Here is a 20179-nt window from a genome sequence, read left to right as displayed (position 1 = left end):
GTATTCCTCCTACAAGTGAGTCTTGCAAGTCCTCGGTTCCACGAGGACCCTGCATCCTTCCGCCCACCTCCGCCTCTACCCCCTCTCTCCCCTCCTCCATGCAGAAGGAGGGGAATGGGTCGGCGGCGCCCCAGTACATCCCGCTCTCCCCTCCACTGTGCCAGTGGAAGGGGGCCTGGGTCTGCGGCACCCGGACTGTGGTTTTTTCCACATGGTGGGGCTCAAGGAGACCACTTACTTGCGCCCAAGCGCACTGAACACAGCTCTCCCCACAAGGCTTGTGGGAAGTGGGTGTGTTAGATGACATAGGGTTGAGGGCCTAGCCCTCCACGGGGTCTGGGTTCCGTGACGGCACACGGTCCTCCTCCCCCCGAATGCAGACGTTTGAGTTCTGTCCCACGCAGGGGAGAATGAAAATCTCTGTTGCCCAGTAGTTTTTTTCCCATGTCATCAGTAAGAGTATGGTAGTCGAAACAAAACTTTTGTTTACCTACCTCTCAGTCCCTAGCACAAAGGACCCTCCTCTCTGCTTACAGCCAGTCAGTGTATAGAGACCCATGCAGGGTTCTTTATTCACTCAAAGGATTACTTATTGTCCCAGTCCTGCAGACTGGTGACAATTAAAAGGTTTTTCCCTGGTTTGCAATGGGCTCCACTGTTTTGCTATTAGTCACAATAACAAAGCTTCTCTTCTGTGCTATTCTCCTCTGTCTCCACTGAGCGGCACTGTCGTGCCGAGTTCAGTTCAGAACAGGAGTATGGAGTGTTGTGTACAGCATCTTAACACTCTTCAGGGACGCCGAGCCGGACTCCTCCCACAGAACCTGTGGGATGAGGTGGCGTAAATGACCTTGGACTGTGGGTACAGGGGTCCCTGACTACACAGGGACCTCCTTCCCCCAGGCGCTAATATTTATTTTCCTTATTCCATGCAGGGATAATGAAAATGGTTACTGCCTCCCTTGTCCCCAAAGTCTTAAAAAAAAAAAAAAAAAAAGTGTTTTGAGCAAGCGTGGCCTGCTCACTCCTACACTTGCACGGACAACCTCTTATCGCTTGCAACCACTCAGTGTAATGAAGCCCATGCAGGGCTCTCTACTCACTCACGATAACAGATTTCCCAGTCATGCAGTCATGCAGACAGGTTACAATCAGAATGGGTTGCAGACATGCTGAGGTTCCCACCCATGTTAACTGCGGTTCACAGTGGTGCGGTTTCTCCTATGTGCAATTTTCCTCTGCCTACACTAAACGGCACTGTAGTGTCGATTCTAGTGCAGGATAGGAAGTGTTTCACTATCGGTGTGTGGGATTATGAGTTGGCCTAATTTTCCCTGCAAGGAACTATTAAAGGCCTCAGATCTGGTTTAAACGTTTACACGTTCTTCCCCGTGCTGGGGTAAATGTTTTTACGTAACGAACCGTATATCGCAGAATGCTTTTTCTGTTTCTCTTTCCACCACCGTTCAACATGTTGACGTCACGTCCGTTGGCGCGGCCGTCACCGGATAAGGAAGGGAACTTCCCGGATACGGAAGTGCTAATCCCCAACGTTCCTTCTCCCCCGTGCAACCTAACGGTTTCTCCCTCGTTTCACAGCACGTTAGCACGTTGTGTGAAACGGTTAGGTTCCGAACGGAACCCTTGTTTATTTAATACCCTTGATGGTATTCTGATAAACATTGGAGACTGTGCAATCCGAGCAATGGGTGTTACGTCAGTAACACGTGGCCTTAGATTGCATTTCTTGAACCACCCCCGCTTCCAGCTGGGGTATTTACACTCGAGCCTGCGCTTGTAAGCAGGGGCTCTGAGTGAGGAAATAAGCTCGGTACTATGCAATGGTGCTGTAGTAGAGCTCTTGCGAGACCTGAACCAGCTTGGTTTCTGGACTTGAATTTTTCCTGGTTCGGAAAAAAGGGGGGGGGGGCTGCATCCCTTCTGGATTAGGGATATCACACCAACTTGGTGTTGGCCCACCTGAAGGCCTTGGGTTTTCAACGTCTTTTTGGCAAAAGTATGTTGACGCCCTCCCAGCAGATCTCCTTCTTGGGGATACCTCTGGATTCGACCACGATGTCTGCCCGCCTCTCTCTGGAGGGGGTGGACAGGTTCCTGACGTGTCTTCGCTCCTTTCAATTGGACCAAGTGGTCAGTTACAAGGAGTGTATGAAGTTGGCAGGGCTGATGGCTTCAGCAGTGCAACTTCTTCGCCTGGGCAGGTTTCATATGAGACCGTTCTGGCGGTGGACACTGACGCTCAGGATTCCTCCCCTGCAAGGGTGCAGGGAAGTGGTGGTCAGCCAGGCCTGCATGGACGCGCTAGTCCCATGGCGGGACCAGGCGTTGTTAATGAGTGGAGTCTCCATAGGCGTGGTGGTGTCACGCAAGGTGATCACCACAGACGCCAGCCGCTCGGGCTGGGACGCCACCCACGAGGGGCGCTCAGCCAGGGGTCTGTGGACCCCGGCCACGTTGGAGTACCACATCAGTTATCTGGAGTTAATGGCGATCTACTTGGCTCTCAAGTATTTCGAACCGTTTCTCCGGGGTTGTCATGTCCTGGTCAGGACGGACGACATGGCAGCCTTGTACTTTCTCAACAAACAAGGCGGCCTCTCCTCGCGCACGCTGGATCAGCTGGCGCGCGAGATGACTCTCTGGTGCGTACCGCGCCTGAGGTCCTTCAGAGCCTCCCATGTTCCAGGCCTTCAGAACGGCGGCGCCGATCTGTTGTCCAGGGGGGAGCCTCGCTACGAGGATTGGTCTCTCCACCATGCGGTGGTGAGACAGATCTTCTCCAGGTTCGGTCAACCTCGGTTCGATCTCTTTGCTTCCCAGGAGAACGCGAAGTGCCCCCTCTACTTCTCAGTGAGGGGACCTTCGCCTCTGGGGGTGGATGCGTTCGCACACGAGTGGCCGGAAGGCCGTCTCTATGCGTTCCAACCGCTGGAACTGATCCTTCCCACACTGGAGAGGATCAGGAGTTCCAACCTGGAGGTTCTTCTCGTGGCACCGTCCAGGGGAGTGTGGAGGTCTCTGATCACCCCACTGCTCTACCGGTCCCTCTGGCAGCTCCCCTTGCATAGGGACCTGCTGCGCCAGGCGGGGGACGATATCTTCCATCCCGACCCCCAGGCCCTAGACCTGTGGTTTTGGCCTGTGAGAGGGAGAACCTGCTAGCCGCAGGCTTCTCAATGGCGGTTGTAGCTACTTTTCAGAGTGCTAAAGCCCCCTCCACTAGGGTGGTATATGATGGAAGGTGGAATGCTTTCTTGGACTGGTGTGAGCTACAGGAGCCACCTGTGGTGGCTCACTTGGCTCCAGCCCAGAAGGCGTTAGTACGCTTAGGGCTTATTTAGCGGCTATTGATGCCTGTCACCTGGGGGTGTCAGGCATGGGCCTATCTAAATTCCCTGAGGTGGTCAAGTTCATACACGGTGTCGACCGTTTAAGACCTGTGACTAGAATTTTGTTCCCTGCTTGGGATCTACAAGTGGTTCTTGAGGGCCTTTGCAAGGCACCCTTTGAACCGATTGGGAGGACCTCTTTGAAACATTTAAGTTTCAAGACAGCTCTTTTGCTTGCCTTGTCTACGGCTAAGCGTGTGAGCGACCTTCAGGCGCTCTCTGTGAGCCCTGATTGTATGAGGTTTCTCAATAATGACTCCAAGGTTCTTCTTAAACCTCAATTGAGTTTTATTCCTAAGAACCGAGTGGTCCCGAAGGAACCTGTTGTTTTGACGGCTTTCCATCCTCCTCCGTTTGCATCGGAGGAGGATAGGCGTCTTCATTGTCTTTGTCCAGTTAGGGCCCTGAAGGCCTACTGTGACAAGACGGTGGACAGCAGGTCTACTTCTCAGCTTTTCGTGGTCATGAATGCCCGTCAGCGAAAAGCGGTGTCCAAACCCACTCTGTCGAGATGGATTGTGGATGCTATTAGGTTGGCTTACACCCGGGCTGGGTCTGAAGTGCCGGAAGCACTTAAGGCCCACAGTACTAGGGGTGTGTCTACCTCTTGGGCTTTGTCCAAAGGTGTCTCCATTGAGGAGATTTGTGCGGCGGCGAATTGGTCTTCGCCGTCCACCTTTGCGACCTACTATCACCTGGACGTTGCGCCTTCTGCTATGGCGCATACGGTTCTAGGTGCTGCTGCCCTGCCTACTATGTAGTGGGGCGGCTCTCTCCCCTTCCTGGGACAGCATGCTACTGTCTCTAGGATACCTGGGGGGGGACCCTGAGTCTTTCCCTTATATTACTGTAGTATTATAAGGCGGACCTGTGTCTGCCCTTAGTGCATAAGGCAGGCCTCGGTCTATCAGGGTCTCTTTTCTGTCTAAACACGCCCAGGCCCTGTGGGTCTGGGTCAGACCAGTCCTGAGAGGGGTCACGTCGGTTGACGAGACCTCCTTCCGGGGGTGGTCGGTGTACACGACAGTCTTGTCGGTTCATGGCTTCTCGGGGAGAAGCCATGAACCGACAATAAACGTATAGGTTCCGGACGGAACCATGTTTATTTAATACCGGAGGACAAGGTCCCCCGAATAAAGCCCCTCGGTTCGCTAGTTGCGGGCGCAGAGGTGCGGCTTTAGAGGAAGTCATGATAGCCCAGGGGGCTTATATACACTCGGGGGCGGTGCCCTCGTTTTGTGATTGACAGCCCTTCCGACAAATTACATTTTTCGTACGGGAGTAGATGAGTTTTACTCTGTTGCACCGCCAGATGGCGCTGTTATCCCATAGGGGGACCTTGTCCTCCGGTATTAAATAAACATGGTTCCGTCCGGAACCTATACATTTTCACTGTTTACTAATAGTGCTTATATTACAACTATCTTTTTCATTTTGTGCTGACACTAGTCTCGAACTCTGAATGCTACAGGTTCTGTCAGGAAGTAGTCATGTATGTAATTTCACAAAAATATGTTTTGTCTGTTAAACAGCTATAGTAGCTAGATGGGTTTAAACTAATTAGATTCCCAGTATGACTAAGTTATACAACGGCAGAAAGGTAAAATGGAAGTGGAAGTGGCGCGCTTGATTTTCATCAAGTGTGGTAGTGAGAGAGAGAGAGAGAGAGGGAGAGAGAGGGAGAGAGGGAGAGAGAGAGAGAGAGAATTGACACAAACAAACAGATATTCTAATGACTCATGTGAAATGGTTGTACTAACAGAAATACACAGAATGTGTCAGAAAATGCATTAGCAGCATATGAGACAGTTCAAAACAAATTAACTGGTGATTTATGTGGTGGCCAACTGTTTATGATGAATGGCTAAAGATATTTCACCATCTGTCATAGAATTTCACATGACACTCAGTCACAGGATCTAGGTCAAACTTTATGGAAAGATTTAACCACTAGAAGAAGCTAAGGTTGCTGCATCTCCTTTGTCATGGAATCTTCTGCTGTGAGAAGGTACCCTATGCCTCTGAGACATGCCTTAAACCCAGACCCGGTACCTTAGTTGAAGACTGCATGATAATTCCCACTTTAATCATAATCCTAAATTATGTAAAAACCTTAATCTCAATCTGTTACTAGCAGTCTGTCCATCTTCTTTCATTTGAAAGCTGTTTATTTGGCCAATGATCCACTCCAAATGGCTTTACATTATGGCTTTATGGGTAGAACCTGTGACTAAAACTAATACTATATCCTGCAGAGATCACCTCAGTAATGCCAATGTTAATATCACCAGGACCACTTTCTAACAGCCCAGTAGACTTTATTGTGTCGCCATATTTCTACAAAATACACACAGAATCCTCTTCAGTATTCTTTTCCCCTGGCAAAGCCTAGAGCATTGTGTGGATAAGCCTTGGAGGAGAGAGTTAATGCCCGCGGATCGTCCTCATGAGAGCCCCCTATCCTGGCATCCCTACTCTGGAGCTCTCCTTTCCCTAGTGCCATCCCTGGCAACACAGTAATTAATGAGCTCACAAACCAGCCTATCGCTGCTCTTACCACCACCGCCCCCCCACCAGCCCATTATCCACATCGCACCACGATAATTTGACTTAGGTAGGTGCTAATTTCATATAAGTTAAAAGGCAATTAGGAAAATGTGTCTTTCTGACGGGCAGAGGGATTAGGGCTAAGCCGTGATGCCACCAGCTTTCAGAGGGCACGGGCTTTTGCTGGGCGAGGAGGCCCCCACTTGGCAGGCACTCATTATCGGTCATCACATTAATAACCTCATATTTCACATCTCCATTTGATGTGGTACATTTAATTAAAGTGGGAGGTTGTGTGACGAATTAATGCCTAATTGGAAAGCACCTTTTGAACATTCCCCTTGCCCTGGACCAGTTGTGTTTGGTTATAGGGTCAAGGAAGTTACTTTGTTTATTTTCTGCCCCATTTGTTTGTGTGAGGGTTGTTATACAAATTAATTTGAGAATGTAATTTCTGAAATGTTTTAAAACGTTGTTTAATATTTATAATTAATAGGAAGAATGATTCTTTAATACACTCCTCAGAGTATCTACTTTGTATAGACTACTTCTATTAACAACACCTCCAAAATATATAAATATTTTCATTGTATAAACATATTAAAGAAATTACAGCAGTTAAGACCAAGTCAAAACAAATAATGGACCATCCTATAAATGTGCTAAATCTCGGTTTGTCCGTCTGTGTGTGCGCCTGTAGTTCACACCTCACATCTCGAGAACCACGTGACCGATCAACTTTAAACTCGGAACTCACGTTCTCTTTTACTTTGGACTGAAAATATTACGGTATGTTATAATCTACATTGTGTAATGTGAGAGTAATGCAGTCTAGAGCCCTACAGGTGATAAGACATGGTTAGATGCCCCTGGTTTCTAGGGGGAAGATGTTAGTGGGAACACACACATGTAAGTCCCGCCCACTACATTTTATTTGGTAAAGCGCGGCTTGCTTCCTGGCCCCACTTGTAGGCTAGCCTCTACACGTTGTAATAGGAATTGCCGACAGATTCAGCTTCAGCAGGGGGGCCTACAAATGTATGGCCCCATATCACCTGCTGAAAGCAAGGGAAGGTCCCAGACTACATCAAAATTAGACATATTTCAAAGTGTAGATGGCCTAGTGTGGCCTGTAGTACAGTATGCTACTGTGGAATCTCAAACATCTGCTATTCCAGATTATGTTAAAACTCATAAAAATGTAAATCTGCCATACAGGGGCGGAGTATGTGTAGAGAGTGATTTATAAATACCTTAGACAAACTGTGCATTTCCCATCCATTTATTACCCCTCTTTGAAAGCTGGCTGCTGAGAATTGGAGCTAATCTGACATTTCATACATCTTAGACTATTTTGGGAGATATGTGAGGATAGAGGTATTATTTTCTCTCCTACCTCAGCATTCCCATAGCTGAGGAAGATGATTAGAATGGATTATTGGAGGAAGCAGTGTTATAGTATAGCACATTTACTCGCCATTTTCAAAGGCTCACAAGCAATTTTGTGAAGTGTGCAGTGTTGGAAATGTAACCCATAGTCAGTGACATTCCAAGATTGTCTACACTATATGCTTTGGGACATTTCCTCAGTGGACTTTGGTTTTAGTGTTGGCTATTCTGCCGTTTAAGCACACAGTTAAACAAGCTTTGTGTAACCTCCACTGTTTGTTTCAGGCGTGTCACTTCCACCCAGTCTATTTGTTGTTGGTGTGTGTGTGTGTGTGTGTGTGTGTGTGTGTGTGTGTGTGTGTGTGTGTGTGTGCGCGTTTGCGTGTGCGTGCGTGCATGCGTGTGTGTGTGTGTGTGTGTGTGTGTGTGTGTGTGTGTGTGTGTTCAGCTTTGACACATAGACAACAAATTACATTTATTAAGAATCACCAGGATGAGTAAGTCCTTTAACAAACAAGCCAGCACCATTTTCTCTCTCTCTCTCTCTCTCTCTCTCTCTCTCTCTCTCTCTCTCTCTCTCTCTCTCTCTCTCTGTGCCAAATTAAAGTCTTGATTGAGCAAAGTTAAGGTGAGCAGTGAAGATTTTACTGTGTCGCATGCAAGACAGATTTTCTTTCTCTTGTGCACCTGCTATCTCATTGCACCTCCTTCCCTGTTTGTATGTGTACCTCACACTGTGTAGTGATGCTAGAACCTGATTAATGCTATTATTGATTTCATTGTTAAATGCAAGATTAGATGCATGAACTCCAGTGCTATTCATCAAATGCAGTGGCATATAATTAAATTGTCAGTTCATGTTTTATGACCGTACACATTTATTAAATATTAATGCTCATGTTGGTATTATTTTATTTATTGCAGATTGGCAATAGGACAATGTATACACAGTAATATACAGTGTTAATTGAGAGTATAAAGATTTACCCAAATACGCACAGGTCTAGGTCAGTTTTTACACTATAGACTAAAATTAACGCAGGGGATTTTACTGTGTCAAATTAATGAATTTTGGGTGTGCCTGTATACTCGGAATAAAGATGGTCCAATAATAATGCAGAACATGTAGAAAGTGTTTTCAGTGTAGTGCAATTAGAGCTGCAATATACACTACTCCTTTAAGTATAGGACCTGGCTTAGATATGTATGCACCTAATTTAGGAGAGAATATCTCAACTGTTCTTGGCTAATATGACCCCAAGGAAGAGAATTTCTCTATCCGGGACGAAATTCCCCAAAATGACCACGCCCTTTTAAAAATGATCAGAACTTCCAACATCTTCTAAACCGTTGGAGCCACACATTTTCTGAGGTGCACAAAATGTTCAGAATGCCAATCTTTAGGGGGACATATAAGTTGGTAACATTTCTAATTTCGATATTTATAATACTAGTGAGACGCCTCAGGGTGACAAGCGAACTCGAGGTCGCGTCATGTCTTGGCCATCTGGCCAGTGATGTATATCGGACCAGTTACCCATATATGGAGACCAGCTGGTACCCATATATGGAGATCCATGGAGTTATGCTGTGAGACCCCAAACATGCTTACTCAGTTATTCGTTATGTGAAAATCCTATGACGTTTATCACATCTGACATCATACATACAATCCCTTTTTGCGACCTTCAGGTCGCAGTTACTATCCACCGGCTGTCATTCTGTATGTCAGTCTGTCCGCTACACGTCACGTCACACTTTTGCCCTACTCATATCTCTGCCACCGATCGGACATCAGGGATCTCCATATATGGGCATAAAAGGGATTCTGGGGAATACCCATACTGTATATGGATGTGTCACAGTGATGTGTCAGAGGAACCACAGTGTCAGGCGTGACAGAGATACGGACAAGATGTGCTGGTTTTCATAGACTGCAACCTACGGTACGGTCATAATAATATAAGATCTGGAAGGCTTGTTTAGTTTTTTAGCGTTTTTTAGTCTCATCGTAATGGTCACCTAATCCACTCTCATATGAAGAAGTTCCTCACATGATCCCCCCCCCCCCCCCCCCCCCACACACACACAAACACAGAGAGAGAGAGAGAGAGAGAGAGAGAGTCATCATTCCTGGGTACTGGGAATATGGACTCTGTCCCATTGCATCCATATTTCAGTGCAGGCTTGTATCCTTAGTGTCACTCTGCATCTTGTCTATGGAAGCAACACTGAAGATCCAGCTCCTGTTTAAACATGTTTATGTTCCTGACCCAGTTACCAACAGGGTGGGGTGGCATCGCCATCATTCATTTTATTTCACTGTCGGTGTATAAACTCATACAGTGTGTGTGTGTGTGTGTGTGTGTGTGTGTGTGTGTGTGTGTGTGTGTGTGTGTGTGTGTGTGTGTGTGTGTGTGTGTGTGTGTGTGTGTGAGTAAGTAAACATTTACTCTCTCTCTCTCTCCCTCTCACACACACGTGTGCGTGTGTATACCAAACTCACGTATCTGAATCACTATACTGTATTCAACCTATCTAACTCACCTCTTGAGCTTATAATGAGAAGTTCGATTGTGAATGCCCATGCAGTGGCTTGCGTTCAATTTCCCTCTGAATGTGCGCGCCTGTATAACGTCTGTTTTGCTGCAAGCATGCAAGAAAATGCTGAGCACCTGATTGATGGATAATTGAAGACCTGAATTGTAGAGGAAGCAGTTGGATAACCAGTTGTGTGGGGGGAAAGCTAGAGCCGTTGGGGATGCTTTACCATTTCATTTCAAACCCATGCTATTCAATAATGTAGACAGGCTTTTGAAAGCTCAGTCGAGTATTCAAGCATAGAGGTTGTCAACGGTGAGGGGAATGTTAAAGGTACAGTGTGTACTGTAGAGCATGTTTGCCGTTTGTACACAATGTAGACATTATGATTAACATACAGTATGGCGTAGAAACATATTCTGGCTCTTCTGCGTGAGTGTTTATGTGGCTTTCCTGACATCATTACACGTGGTCGTTTCAAGGTCTAGTAATAACTACAAACCTACAGGTGTCTATGAGTCTATTGTACCGTATAAAGCTTCTCTGTCCTGATAGTAATGATAGTCATGTCTGGCAAACTGACAGCAGCTCAAGGCAGAAGTCGTGGACCTGCGGAAGTCATATTCCACTGTGACTGAGCAAAATCTTTATGCAGTTTCTTTCCTTTTTATCAGGTTGTATAGACCTGGTTCTACATCTCCTCCTAACCCAAGATGTTTTCTCCATCATTTGCATTTTCCTGTGACTTTCTCCTCATTGGCTCATTTCTTGTGACTTTCTCCTCATTGGCTGGCCCAATAGCCAATGAGCCTCAATGTCCTCTCAGACTATGGCATCTTAGCCAATGAGCCGCGGTATCATGATGTTGCGTGCGTGTGTGCGTGTGTGTTTGGGGGGGACATTATGCTGGGCCGTGCATGTATCTATCACCAGTCAGAAAGGATGCAGATAAAGGTCTTACAACAAAAAATACAATAATTCTTCTTTTTTATTTATATTTTTATAGAACACCTTGCCTTCTTATGGTAAGGACAGTATAAAGGATAATCATTGTGCTCTTGTTGAATCCATTCTTGCGTACTACAGTAATTGTTGAGTGAAATGTTGGTTTTGTTGGCAACAGAGACACCTGACGGCCCTGTAAACCAGCTGTCAGTGACGGTGTTACAACTGCCTCACCTTGTTGCCAACCTTGCTGCTCAGATAAGATTGCAAGATAAATACATTCTCAAACCTTTATTACGGGTTGTGAGGGAGTGAGTGAGTGAGTGTCTTTCTAAACTGATGACCTCAGTATGAATTGTTAAGGCGCAGTGCTGTCACCATTTTATAGTGGTTCCGGGCATACATTAGGTTCCCTCTGCTTCGTCTCTGTTGAGGTGAATGTCATGATGTCAACACTGAAACTATTCCAGACAGCTGACATCATTGACCAGCCTTTTTCCCTCTGCCTCTCTGCTGTTGTCAGGATGACTCTCTCCTTCCTTCCGCTGTCGGCCCAGAAGAAGAGGAGGGGAGTTAGTTTGTCTTGGCAGTGTTGGCTGTGGATGTCATTAGAATGCACACTTCTGAGGTCCCCACATAGATATGCTAATCCACTCCATTAATCGTGTCCCTTGCATGTAAACGTGTGAGCCAGATGCTGCACCAGTTGCTTCTCGCACTCTAAACTCTGTTTATGCTCCTCCGTTTGGCGAGGAGAGTGCAGTCTGCTGGAAAATAGGCAAAGCTGCCTGGCCAGGACATCTCTATGGAAACTCCTCTGGACTCCCACACCCTGCTGTGTGGCATGCAGACCTATCTGTAGATTAATTAGGCTGCCTGCTATGAATACTAGCTCCCAAACTCACTGGGCTACATGCCCACATGTTACTTGTGAGTGATGCCACTTGATGGACAGTGGTAGGGTAGGCACTGCCCAATGGGGCTCATCTGCAAGTGGCCTTTTAAAGCCCTTGATCTCCTTCCATACATAGAGATTACCTCACAGTTGAGAAAGCCACTGGAGACTAAATTAAACTGTGCTGTGTGACCCTGGGTGCTGCAATATGATTAGTAAGCTGTTGTGGTCGGGTCACCAAGGGGCAATCCCTCGTTGCTGGAATTGAAGCTCTTTTCCGGGTTCTCTTACAGCATGCAGTTCCTATTAATGGCCTATAGCCTATAGATGTGCCGTTTCAACTCTTCAGTATTTACTGCTCTATTCCTGAAAATGTCCTGCAAATGCATTTTTTTCCACAGGTTTCATTCACTGTTTTGCCTTTCAAAATTGTATTGGAATGGAGCGTATTTTTGCAGAGACTTGCAAATGGCAAGAAACCACTCCATTGTTGAAAAGCAGAATCCACCTTCATAGTTAGATTTAAACTTCGAATTCCGAGAAAGTCATAAAAATAGCAAAAATATCTGATCTACAAGCTCAATGTTCTGTAAATCCCCTGTAAATCTACTGTCGTGCCAATGGCAGGACGTGTGACGTTTTTAAATGGCACATCTGTATGTCGCTATTTCACCTTCTACCGGTCGCAATTGGATAAGAGACATTGGATAACATTTTCATAAACACTTTTATGTTTTCTATCAGTAGTTGAAAGTATTTTTTAAATCATCATGATACATGGTTATATAAAATATGGTAGGGTTAGGGTACGTTTCTACTGCTTCTACGGAGTGAAGATCTGCTACAGTCGTTTCCGCTGGCATTTCGGGACTGGTTCAAAGATGGCAGATTTCGATTTGTCAAAAAAGCATCTTCAAAACAGTTTGTAGAAACCGATGGGGCTCGCTGTGTCCATATTTTCTTTACAGCCTATGGGTACTACACATTTGGGGTTTGGTGGATGATGCAGAGAGAGTAGTCGCCCTACTAAAAGGTGCTGAGAGGTTATCTCTTTTATGTTTTTTTTAGGTAATCTTTATCTGTTCAGTTCAGTGGTGTAGCCCTGAATGGTCTGCTTTGACGTTACACTCCAGTAAGATTTCCAGCCCTCGTCCGCAGCTGCTCGGCGCACTCTGTTGTTGCATCTATTTCTGTCCAGTGATCAGTGACACTGGTACCTGATCAAGCTGCTTTATCTGCTGTGTTCATTGTCACTGTTTTCTTTTTTTCACTTCATGCTTTGCTAGCCACAGCTTTGTTCACTGGGGTCTGTATGTGTGCTTTGGGCCTGACATGAGGACAGTGCAGGGTCAGTGAGAGAATCAGTGGAACAGAACCTGACAAGAGAACATGAGGGTTCCCCCTGGACCAAGTCAGACCGAGGATTCTTTTTTCTTTTCTGATTCAGAGAGAGAGAGAGGCGGGAGAGAGATACATTATAGTGTATTTTCAATTCAATCATTTCACCCTTGTATAAAATCATTTGCAGTGGACATCACGATAAATATAAGGGGAACCAGCTCTATCCCAGGGAAGGGAAGTTACTATGCTCCAGTCTGTCCACCATTGCCTAATGGAACAAATCATTACTCGTCTCATATTCAGATGCCGTTGGAAGTCCTACTGATGTGCTTGCAATGCAAACAAGCTGAAACACTGACGTGAGCATGAATGTAATCTGCTCTGCAAAAACTCACTTGTCACTCGGTTGCAGGATCTCCTTGCACCTCTGGCAGTGTGACAGTGTGAGATGGCTGCTGTTGTGATGGGGAGTTGATTACAGCTCATCTTCATGCCAGCGCCCTCAATCAGCAACCACGACTAAAGAGATGAGTAGGAGAGACGTGTATTTGTGCCCCAATTCTGTAAGTGCCAGTGTGGAGACATAAGCCCCATGCCTTATTTCTAAGCTCAACTTTCACTCTCTTCCACTCAGTCTCCTTCTTCTCTCCCTCCTTTTCTCACTCTCTCCATGCCTGCTCTCTCTATTTTCCCCTCGACACGCCGCCTCCTCCTGCTACGAGTGCTGCTGCAATCGCTGGCAGAAATGTTATGTGAGTCGAGCTTGAAATTGTGACCCCGTCCACCCTGTCCCCCATCTCTGTCACCCGTTGTATTTTTCTCCAACCTCCTGTCTGTGTTCTGAAGTCAAATTGGCCCAGCCCTTAACGTCTCATGCAGCCTCAGAAGACAACCTCTATCCCCCCTCTCCCCACCCTGGCTCAACCCAGTCTGCCAGTCCGCTGTGCTGTTCCGTGCTCTGCACGCTCCAGTGCGCTGTCGGCTGGTGACAGGCTATTTGGGATTTACCCACTGCTGCTGTGCCTGTCTCTTCGTCTGCAGCCCTTCATAGCAGTAAAAAAAGCACTCCCTCCTCCCCCCTTATCCCTTCCCTTTCCTCTTTTCCTTCCTCTCATTCCCCTCTCCTCCAGCCCCCACCCTCCCTCCCTCCCTCCCATCATCTCTGCTCCTAAATCCCATACGCCTGAAGACTGTAATTGAGCATCGTGGCATGTTGGGATTAGGGCTGTTATTGGGGGTATTATCATTGCAGGAGGAATTTGGGTGAGCATGTGGGTAGCTATAGCGTCTACCGAAGCCGAGATACGAGGGGACGGCATAGGGAGTGCGGGCAGTAGCGAGAGGAACCCCCACAGACGAGGTCAGCAAAGCGAGCTACCGTCAATGGACCCCTGTTCTGACAAGGTCAGTCTCCAGGTCAGCGCTGATATCCAACAAACTGACAGGAAATCTATAAAACCATGAGACTAAAACAATAAAACATCACAGCCCCTACTGTCCAATATGACATCACATCACTGAACAATGATGGACATATTCTCCATATCATATCTTACGTTTGGAATTACATTTTATCAGAAGTATGGGAGCCATTTGAGTGATTGATAGCTTTAGAGGCGATCGGCATGGATCCATCACATGCACACTGGTCCGCTGTGTGCCGACTGCCGAGGGACTCTGGGGTGTGGCTGCTGGGTCTATAGGGGGAATTTACTGTTCCGTGAGTAACACTGTTAGCTGTTTAGATGTGTTTGCCAATTCCTATTGATCGGTTCTTTGGCCCTTGATCTCATATCGAAAGGCCAATATACCTCTTTTTTTTATTGGGAAATAGGATAAAAGAGGCCAAGTACAAACACTGATATGAAGTTCAACTACATATCAGTGTTTGTTATCAACTACAGTAGTTGATATGTCTGCTAATTAACCAAGGGTTTTGCCACAACACCAGAAAAACTGATTCCTGATGGAAACCAGAACACAGCTTGCAGTGACCAGTGATGACTAGGGTTGGGATCCGTTTGGTTTGAACCGAGTCCGATTCTTTTTCGTTCCCCCATATCGGTATCGTTGTCATCATCCCAGCTCCTACCAGCCTGAAAGCTGAAAGGAGTGAGTTGCTGACTGTTGCTATAGTTCTAGTTATTCATAAAACCTCAAACAAACGTTGCGTCCGTCATATACAACATGAATGAACTGCAGTACAAGCCGAGTGAAATGGACATTGCGCCGTGGTTACTCCGTCTCCGTTAGCAGCTAACTGAAGAAAGTGAAGCAGCAGCTGCAGTCACTGGTACAGATTTTAGGAGACTGCACATTTGCACGAAAGGATTGCACTGCATTTCGTGCACTTTGCACGCTTTTTTCCCTCTCTTGTAAAGTGCGACCACACTCGTGAGTAGTTTAGCTGCTGCGCTAATGTTGGCTCTGTCTGTCTCGAAGGACGCTACTAACGCTAGCCTAGCATTCTGATCGTCGTTCAGCAGGCGTCTGCTCTGCCTGACTGCCTCTGACTGAGTGGGCGTATTCACCTCGCTCACACATGTAGCAAGACGTCACCACAGACGCTTGCAATGTACACAGCTGGGCCAAATGAACGCTCATGAGAAATTCCGGGACCCGTTATAGGAACCGGTCATAAAAATATGATGGAACCGGCTCCGGTTCCTCAATTTCGGAACCGGGTACCCGAAGAACCGGTTCCGGATCCCAACCCTAGTGATGACGGCATCATTGACCACATTTACACATTGGCTGTGGACATTTTGCTCTTACGTCATAGGCCTACATGGGGGTGGCAGGGGATTGCTGTGTTTGGTCAATTGAGGCCGCAACGGCAAGAATAAATGTTGCCTTTTTGCAGTTGGTGCTTTCCAAAACAGTTTAGCTTCTTTCACAAGACAGCATGTGAAATGAAGATTTGCCTTCTAGTGTGCACATTTTAATCAGCCTAGTTGTCATATTGCCGGCATGAGGTAGGCTGTGCATTTAAACTCTCTAGGATTAGAAGAAGAAAAAAAGAAGGGAAAAAAAAGAAAGAAAGTCTTGCAAACTGCTGTGGAATCATCAAGTTTATTTCCCTGTACTTTGTAAGCGGCTTAAGTCCTTTACCAGCTTAGCATTGCCATATTAACATCACCCAGTGAGACAGCTCTGACAAGCTCCCTTCCTCCATAGCTGCCTCCAGATCCTACTGCCTGACTGGCAAAGTGAGTGTAAAAAAAAGAAGGAAATCTGCTCACATGAACTGACATACGCAAGCACATGACCATACAATGGCCAACATATGACATCCGTGTCTGTGCACAAACACACATGCACGCACGCACGCACGCATGCACGCACGCACGCACGCACGCACGCACACACACACACACACACACACACACACACACACACACACACACACACACGCGCGCACAGATACACACACACACACACACACACACACACACACACACACACACACACACACACACACACACACATACACATACACACACATACATACACATGCACACGTGCATGCACACACACACAAAAGGCACAATAAATAAGGGTGAAAGTGTTGGGGTTGGGGTATGGCTTACCCTGAGGGAGAGGAGTCTAAATTCAAGGTTCAGGATGGATGGGCTTGCAGGTAAGAAAGGAGACCCAGGCTGCCCCCTGCCAGTGGGTTCTATTCACCTGCCTCCAGGGCTGCTGAGTGCATTGCTCTGGAGGTGTATTCACTCCCACCGGGCGTGCCCTGGACCCCATAGTAATCCCAGATACATATACATGAGTGCTGACTAGTGCACAGGGGTTAACCTACATGCACAACTGGTGCATAGAACTGTCCTCCGTGTAAGCAAATTCATTTTAATAAGCTATATTTCAGGTGAAGCTGCAGTATGGGAGCAGTTATCCTGGTCCACAAATGGAAAGCAAATTACTCTTTTGCTCAGACGCGGTCTGACCATTTGATAAGGTTCAGCCTATCGCAGGTGTAGCATTTTGTCTCCCATCCTGTCAGTGACTAAATTTAACATGCACTGTATAAGGCTCCTACTAAAACAGAGACAGACGATGTGGCTTTTTACTACAAACAATGCTATCGCTATTATGGCTTGAAGAAATATGCCCCACAAAATGTGGCTGTCGAGATCGATTTCTTGTCCAATGAAAAGCCATAATTTTAGAAAACTAATTTTATTCATGACATTGTATATTACCCCGATATTATAGCATTGTATTATGTGCCATACTGGGTTTCCTCTGGAGGCACTGAAATAGGCTTTCCACTCTCAAAGCCTTATGTTTTTGCCATAAAGACCACCCGATATTATAAAGAGGACTCTGCAGTCTTTTATATCCCATTCTCAAGCTATTTGGCCTTTTTATGTAGCTTCTATAGCCCATATTCAAACATGAAACCAGACATAATAACCACACATAATCTGTTCTGTGAGATTTCCTTGCCCATTGGGTCAGGAGAATGTAACCCGAGATTTGTGTATAATTTACTACTGTAATGTATGATTTGTCTGGGTAATGAAAGCAGAGCGCCTTTCTAAGCTATTCCACCCACTGCATGCACTGATTGATTGGGGCTCGGCATAACAAACTCAATGTATTCATGCCTTTCCCTAATGCTCTGGACCTCAAGATGGAATATTAGCCCATATGTACCAGTGTTACAATGAAATATACACCCGCCTGTGCCCTATAAATCACAAAGTGGGCAAAGGCTGGCGGTGGGATCAGGGTCAGCCTGTGTTTGCACTATTTCTCCCTCTCAGCATCATATCCAGTCAGAAGTAGCATGTCAGGAACAGACCACATGGTGGGGTAGGAGGACGCACAACCACTCATATGTTTTCTATCTGCACCACAGCAGCAAAGGGAGGAGAATATTGACTGGCTGCCTTCTACATTGCACCATGCTTGTTTATCGATGGATTTGGTTCTATATTCTATTTTTGCAGTTGCATTTCATAGAACTATACCTTCATTATGGAATAAGTTGTACTAATTACATGATTTTCAGGCATATAGCCCTGAAGGATTTGTTTTCTTTTTCGTGTTTATAACATTATAATCAGCTGATTATCTAATTTGTCCATATATATATATGAGTTGGAACCATGAGGTAAAGTGGTGCTAAAATTGGCTTGAATTGGATTAACTCTACATGGTTCTCATCGTGGTACCATGCTAAACTTCTCTGTATCGTTCTAATTTTAGCCCAAAGACAGCCAAGTATACAGCGCCCCGTTGACTTTACATGGTTCTCATTGTGGTACCACGCTAATCTCCTCTGTATCGTTCCAATTTTAGCCCAAAGACAGCGCCCCCGTTGCCAAAAAAGGGCATTTTGGTATTGCATCTAAAATGGCTTGGAATTAGAGACAGAGCAGCCATGTCCTCTCTAGACCGGATATGCAAATCACAAAGCAAATTGGACAGCGTGTTTCAAACAAAGTCCAAAGAACGTTCCATTTCTCCATCGAACATGGCCAACAGCATTCTGACTAAACACACACATCATACATGTGTTTTGTACTGTACTTTTGCGTTCTATAGTTTTTTGTTAAATAAAACCATATTTGCCAGTCTGTGATCCTTTCACTAAACGCTAAACAACAAGGCTGCTTCTGCAAACGGAGCTAGCCCTTTGATTGGCTGGCCGAGTGAAGAAGAGGAAGTGGCCTTTTACCAAGGCCAGCTAATAAAGAGGAAAAAGTGAGCACTAGTCTCCTCAGTGATCAGCCCTTTGAGTTGATAAAAATAAAAATAAACTTCAAATCTTTTTATTCAGTTTTACAATAAAGCCCAGGGGCGACTATACCGGTACATCGACATTGGTATATATCACATGGATATAAAACAACAAACATAACAGAGACTCCTTCCCCTATCCCTCCCTCCCCCCACCCTCAATCCCCAGGACAGTTGCAGAACAATCTCAGAAAATAAGGATAACAGAGTACATTAAATGTATTAGAATGTACAGGGGGAAAAAAAGAAATAGGATTTGTTGCGGTAGTAATCAGAGCAAAGCACAGCACGCAATGCAGTTTGTGTGTTGTGATAGAATGTCATAAATGGACCCCAGGTTTTATAAAATTTCTTCTCAGAGCCAATGATCGAAAATCTCAACATCTCCAGTTTAAGACAGGACATAATATCTCGGAGCCACATGAACAAATAAGTAAAAAAAAAATCTAAAATAAATGTAATATTTAAGATGTTTTTAATTTGAGATTTTTGTTATAGAGGGCAATTATAATATCATAATGTATTAAGGCATATAAGGCTTATTAGCCAAGACGTCATGGTTTTTGATAGGTGTGTAATGTATATTATTTTTGTTCAGCAGTGTCTTCCACTTCATAGGCACAATACTGTGCCCCAGGGCTGTAAGGTAGGTGAGTAATTGAGGCGCTAATGTAAACAATGGGTTTGGCTAGCAGTTCAATCATGGGCTCAGGCTGATCCCTTTAATATCCGACTGGAGTTTCAGTTTTGACATAAGCCTTCATATAAAGCAGACAAGAAAGCCATATTAACGCAGTTATTCCCCAGAGAAGAAAGAAAAGGCCAAACAATGCCCAATAAACATGCACATGTGCACATACATACACACAAACAATCTCTCTCCCACCCACTCAGCACCCACACACACGCACGCACGCACGCACGCACACACACACACACACACACACACACACACATATCCATTGAGACAGGATGACAAACACTTCCTGCGATCAGCGTGGCACATTAATGCAACTCAGAGTAACAGCGAGAAACAGACAGCATATTATCAACTAATGGCTTTGGTTTTGCAATCTATCTAAGTGCAAATGTACATGCTCATATAAATAACATCACTAACAATGCTTTGGGGAGAAAAAGAAAACATCCATGACAATGGAATGATCATGAAGCTTGAATTGCTAAGTAGCCTACTGTTCATTGAAAAAGAACTGTTGTGTCAGGCTTAGCAAGCCTGTGTGAACTGCTCACCTGTACAAGTTGAATTAAAAAGCAGACGACCTCTGTCAGAGCTGTCATTTAGTTGGAAGGCCTGTCAGGGATCTGACATGTCAATGACATCAAAACAGTG

At 45.7% G+C, this 20179-nt stretch overlaps 1 protein-coding gene across 1 annotated transcript in view; it reads right to left on the bottom strand.

Annotated features, from left to right (window-relative positions):
* Positions 1 to 16557, bottom strand: part of chrna10a (cholinergic receptor, nicotinic, alpha 10a) — a gene marked incomplete at both ends in the record, with an annotated part of 245748 nt that extends 229191 nt beyond the window's left edge. Inside the window, one exon of the mRNA XM_080732101.1 lies at positions 16512 to 16557. Coding sequence (XP_080588227.1) covers positions 16512 to 16557 — 46 coding nt within the window. The remainder of the gene's footprint in view (positions 1 to 16511) is intronic.
* Between the last annotated feature and the right edge of the window lie 3622 nt (positions 16558 to 20179).

The sequence above is a fragment of the Nannobrachium achirus genome, assembly GCF_963921795.1.
Source record: "Nannobrachium achirus genome assembly, chromosome: 8".
Classification (NCBI taxonomy): Eukaryota; Metazoa; Chordata; class Actinopteri; order Myctophiformes; family Myctophidae; genus Nannobrachium; species Nannobrachium achirus.
This window is presented reverse-complemented; position numbering and strand designations above follow the sequence as displayed.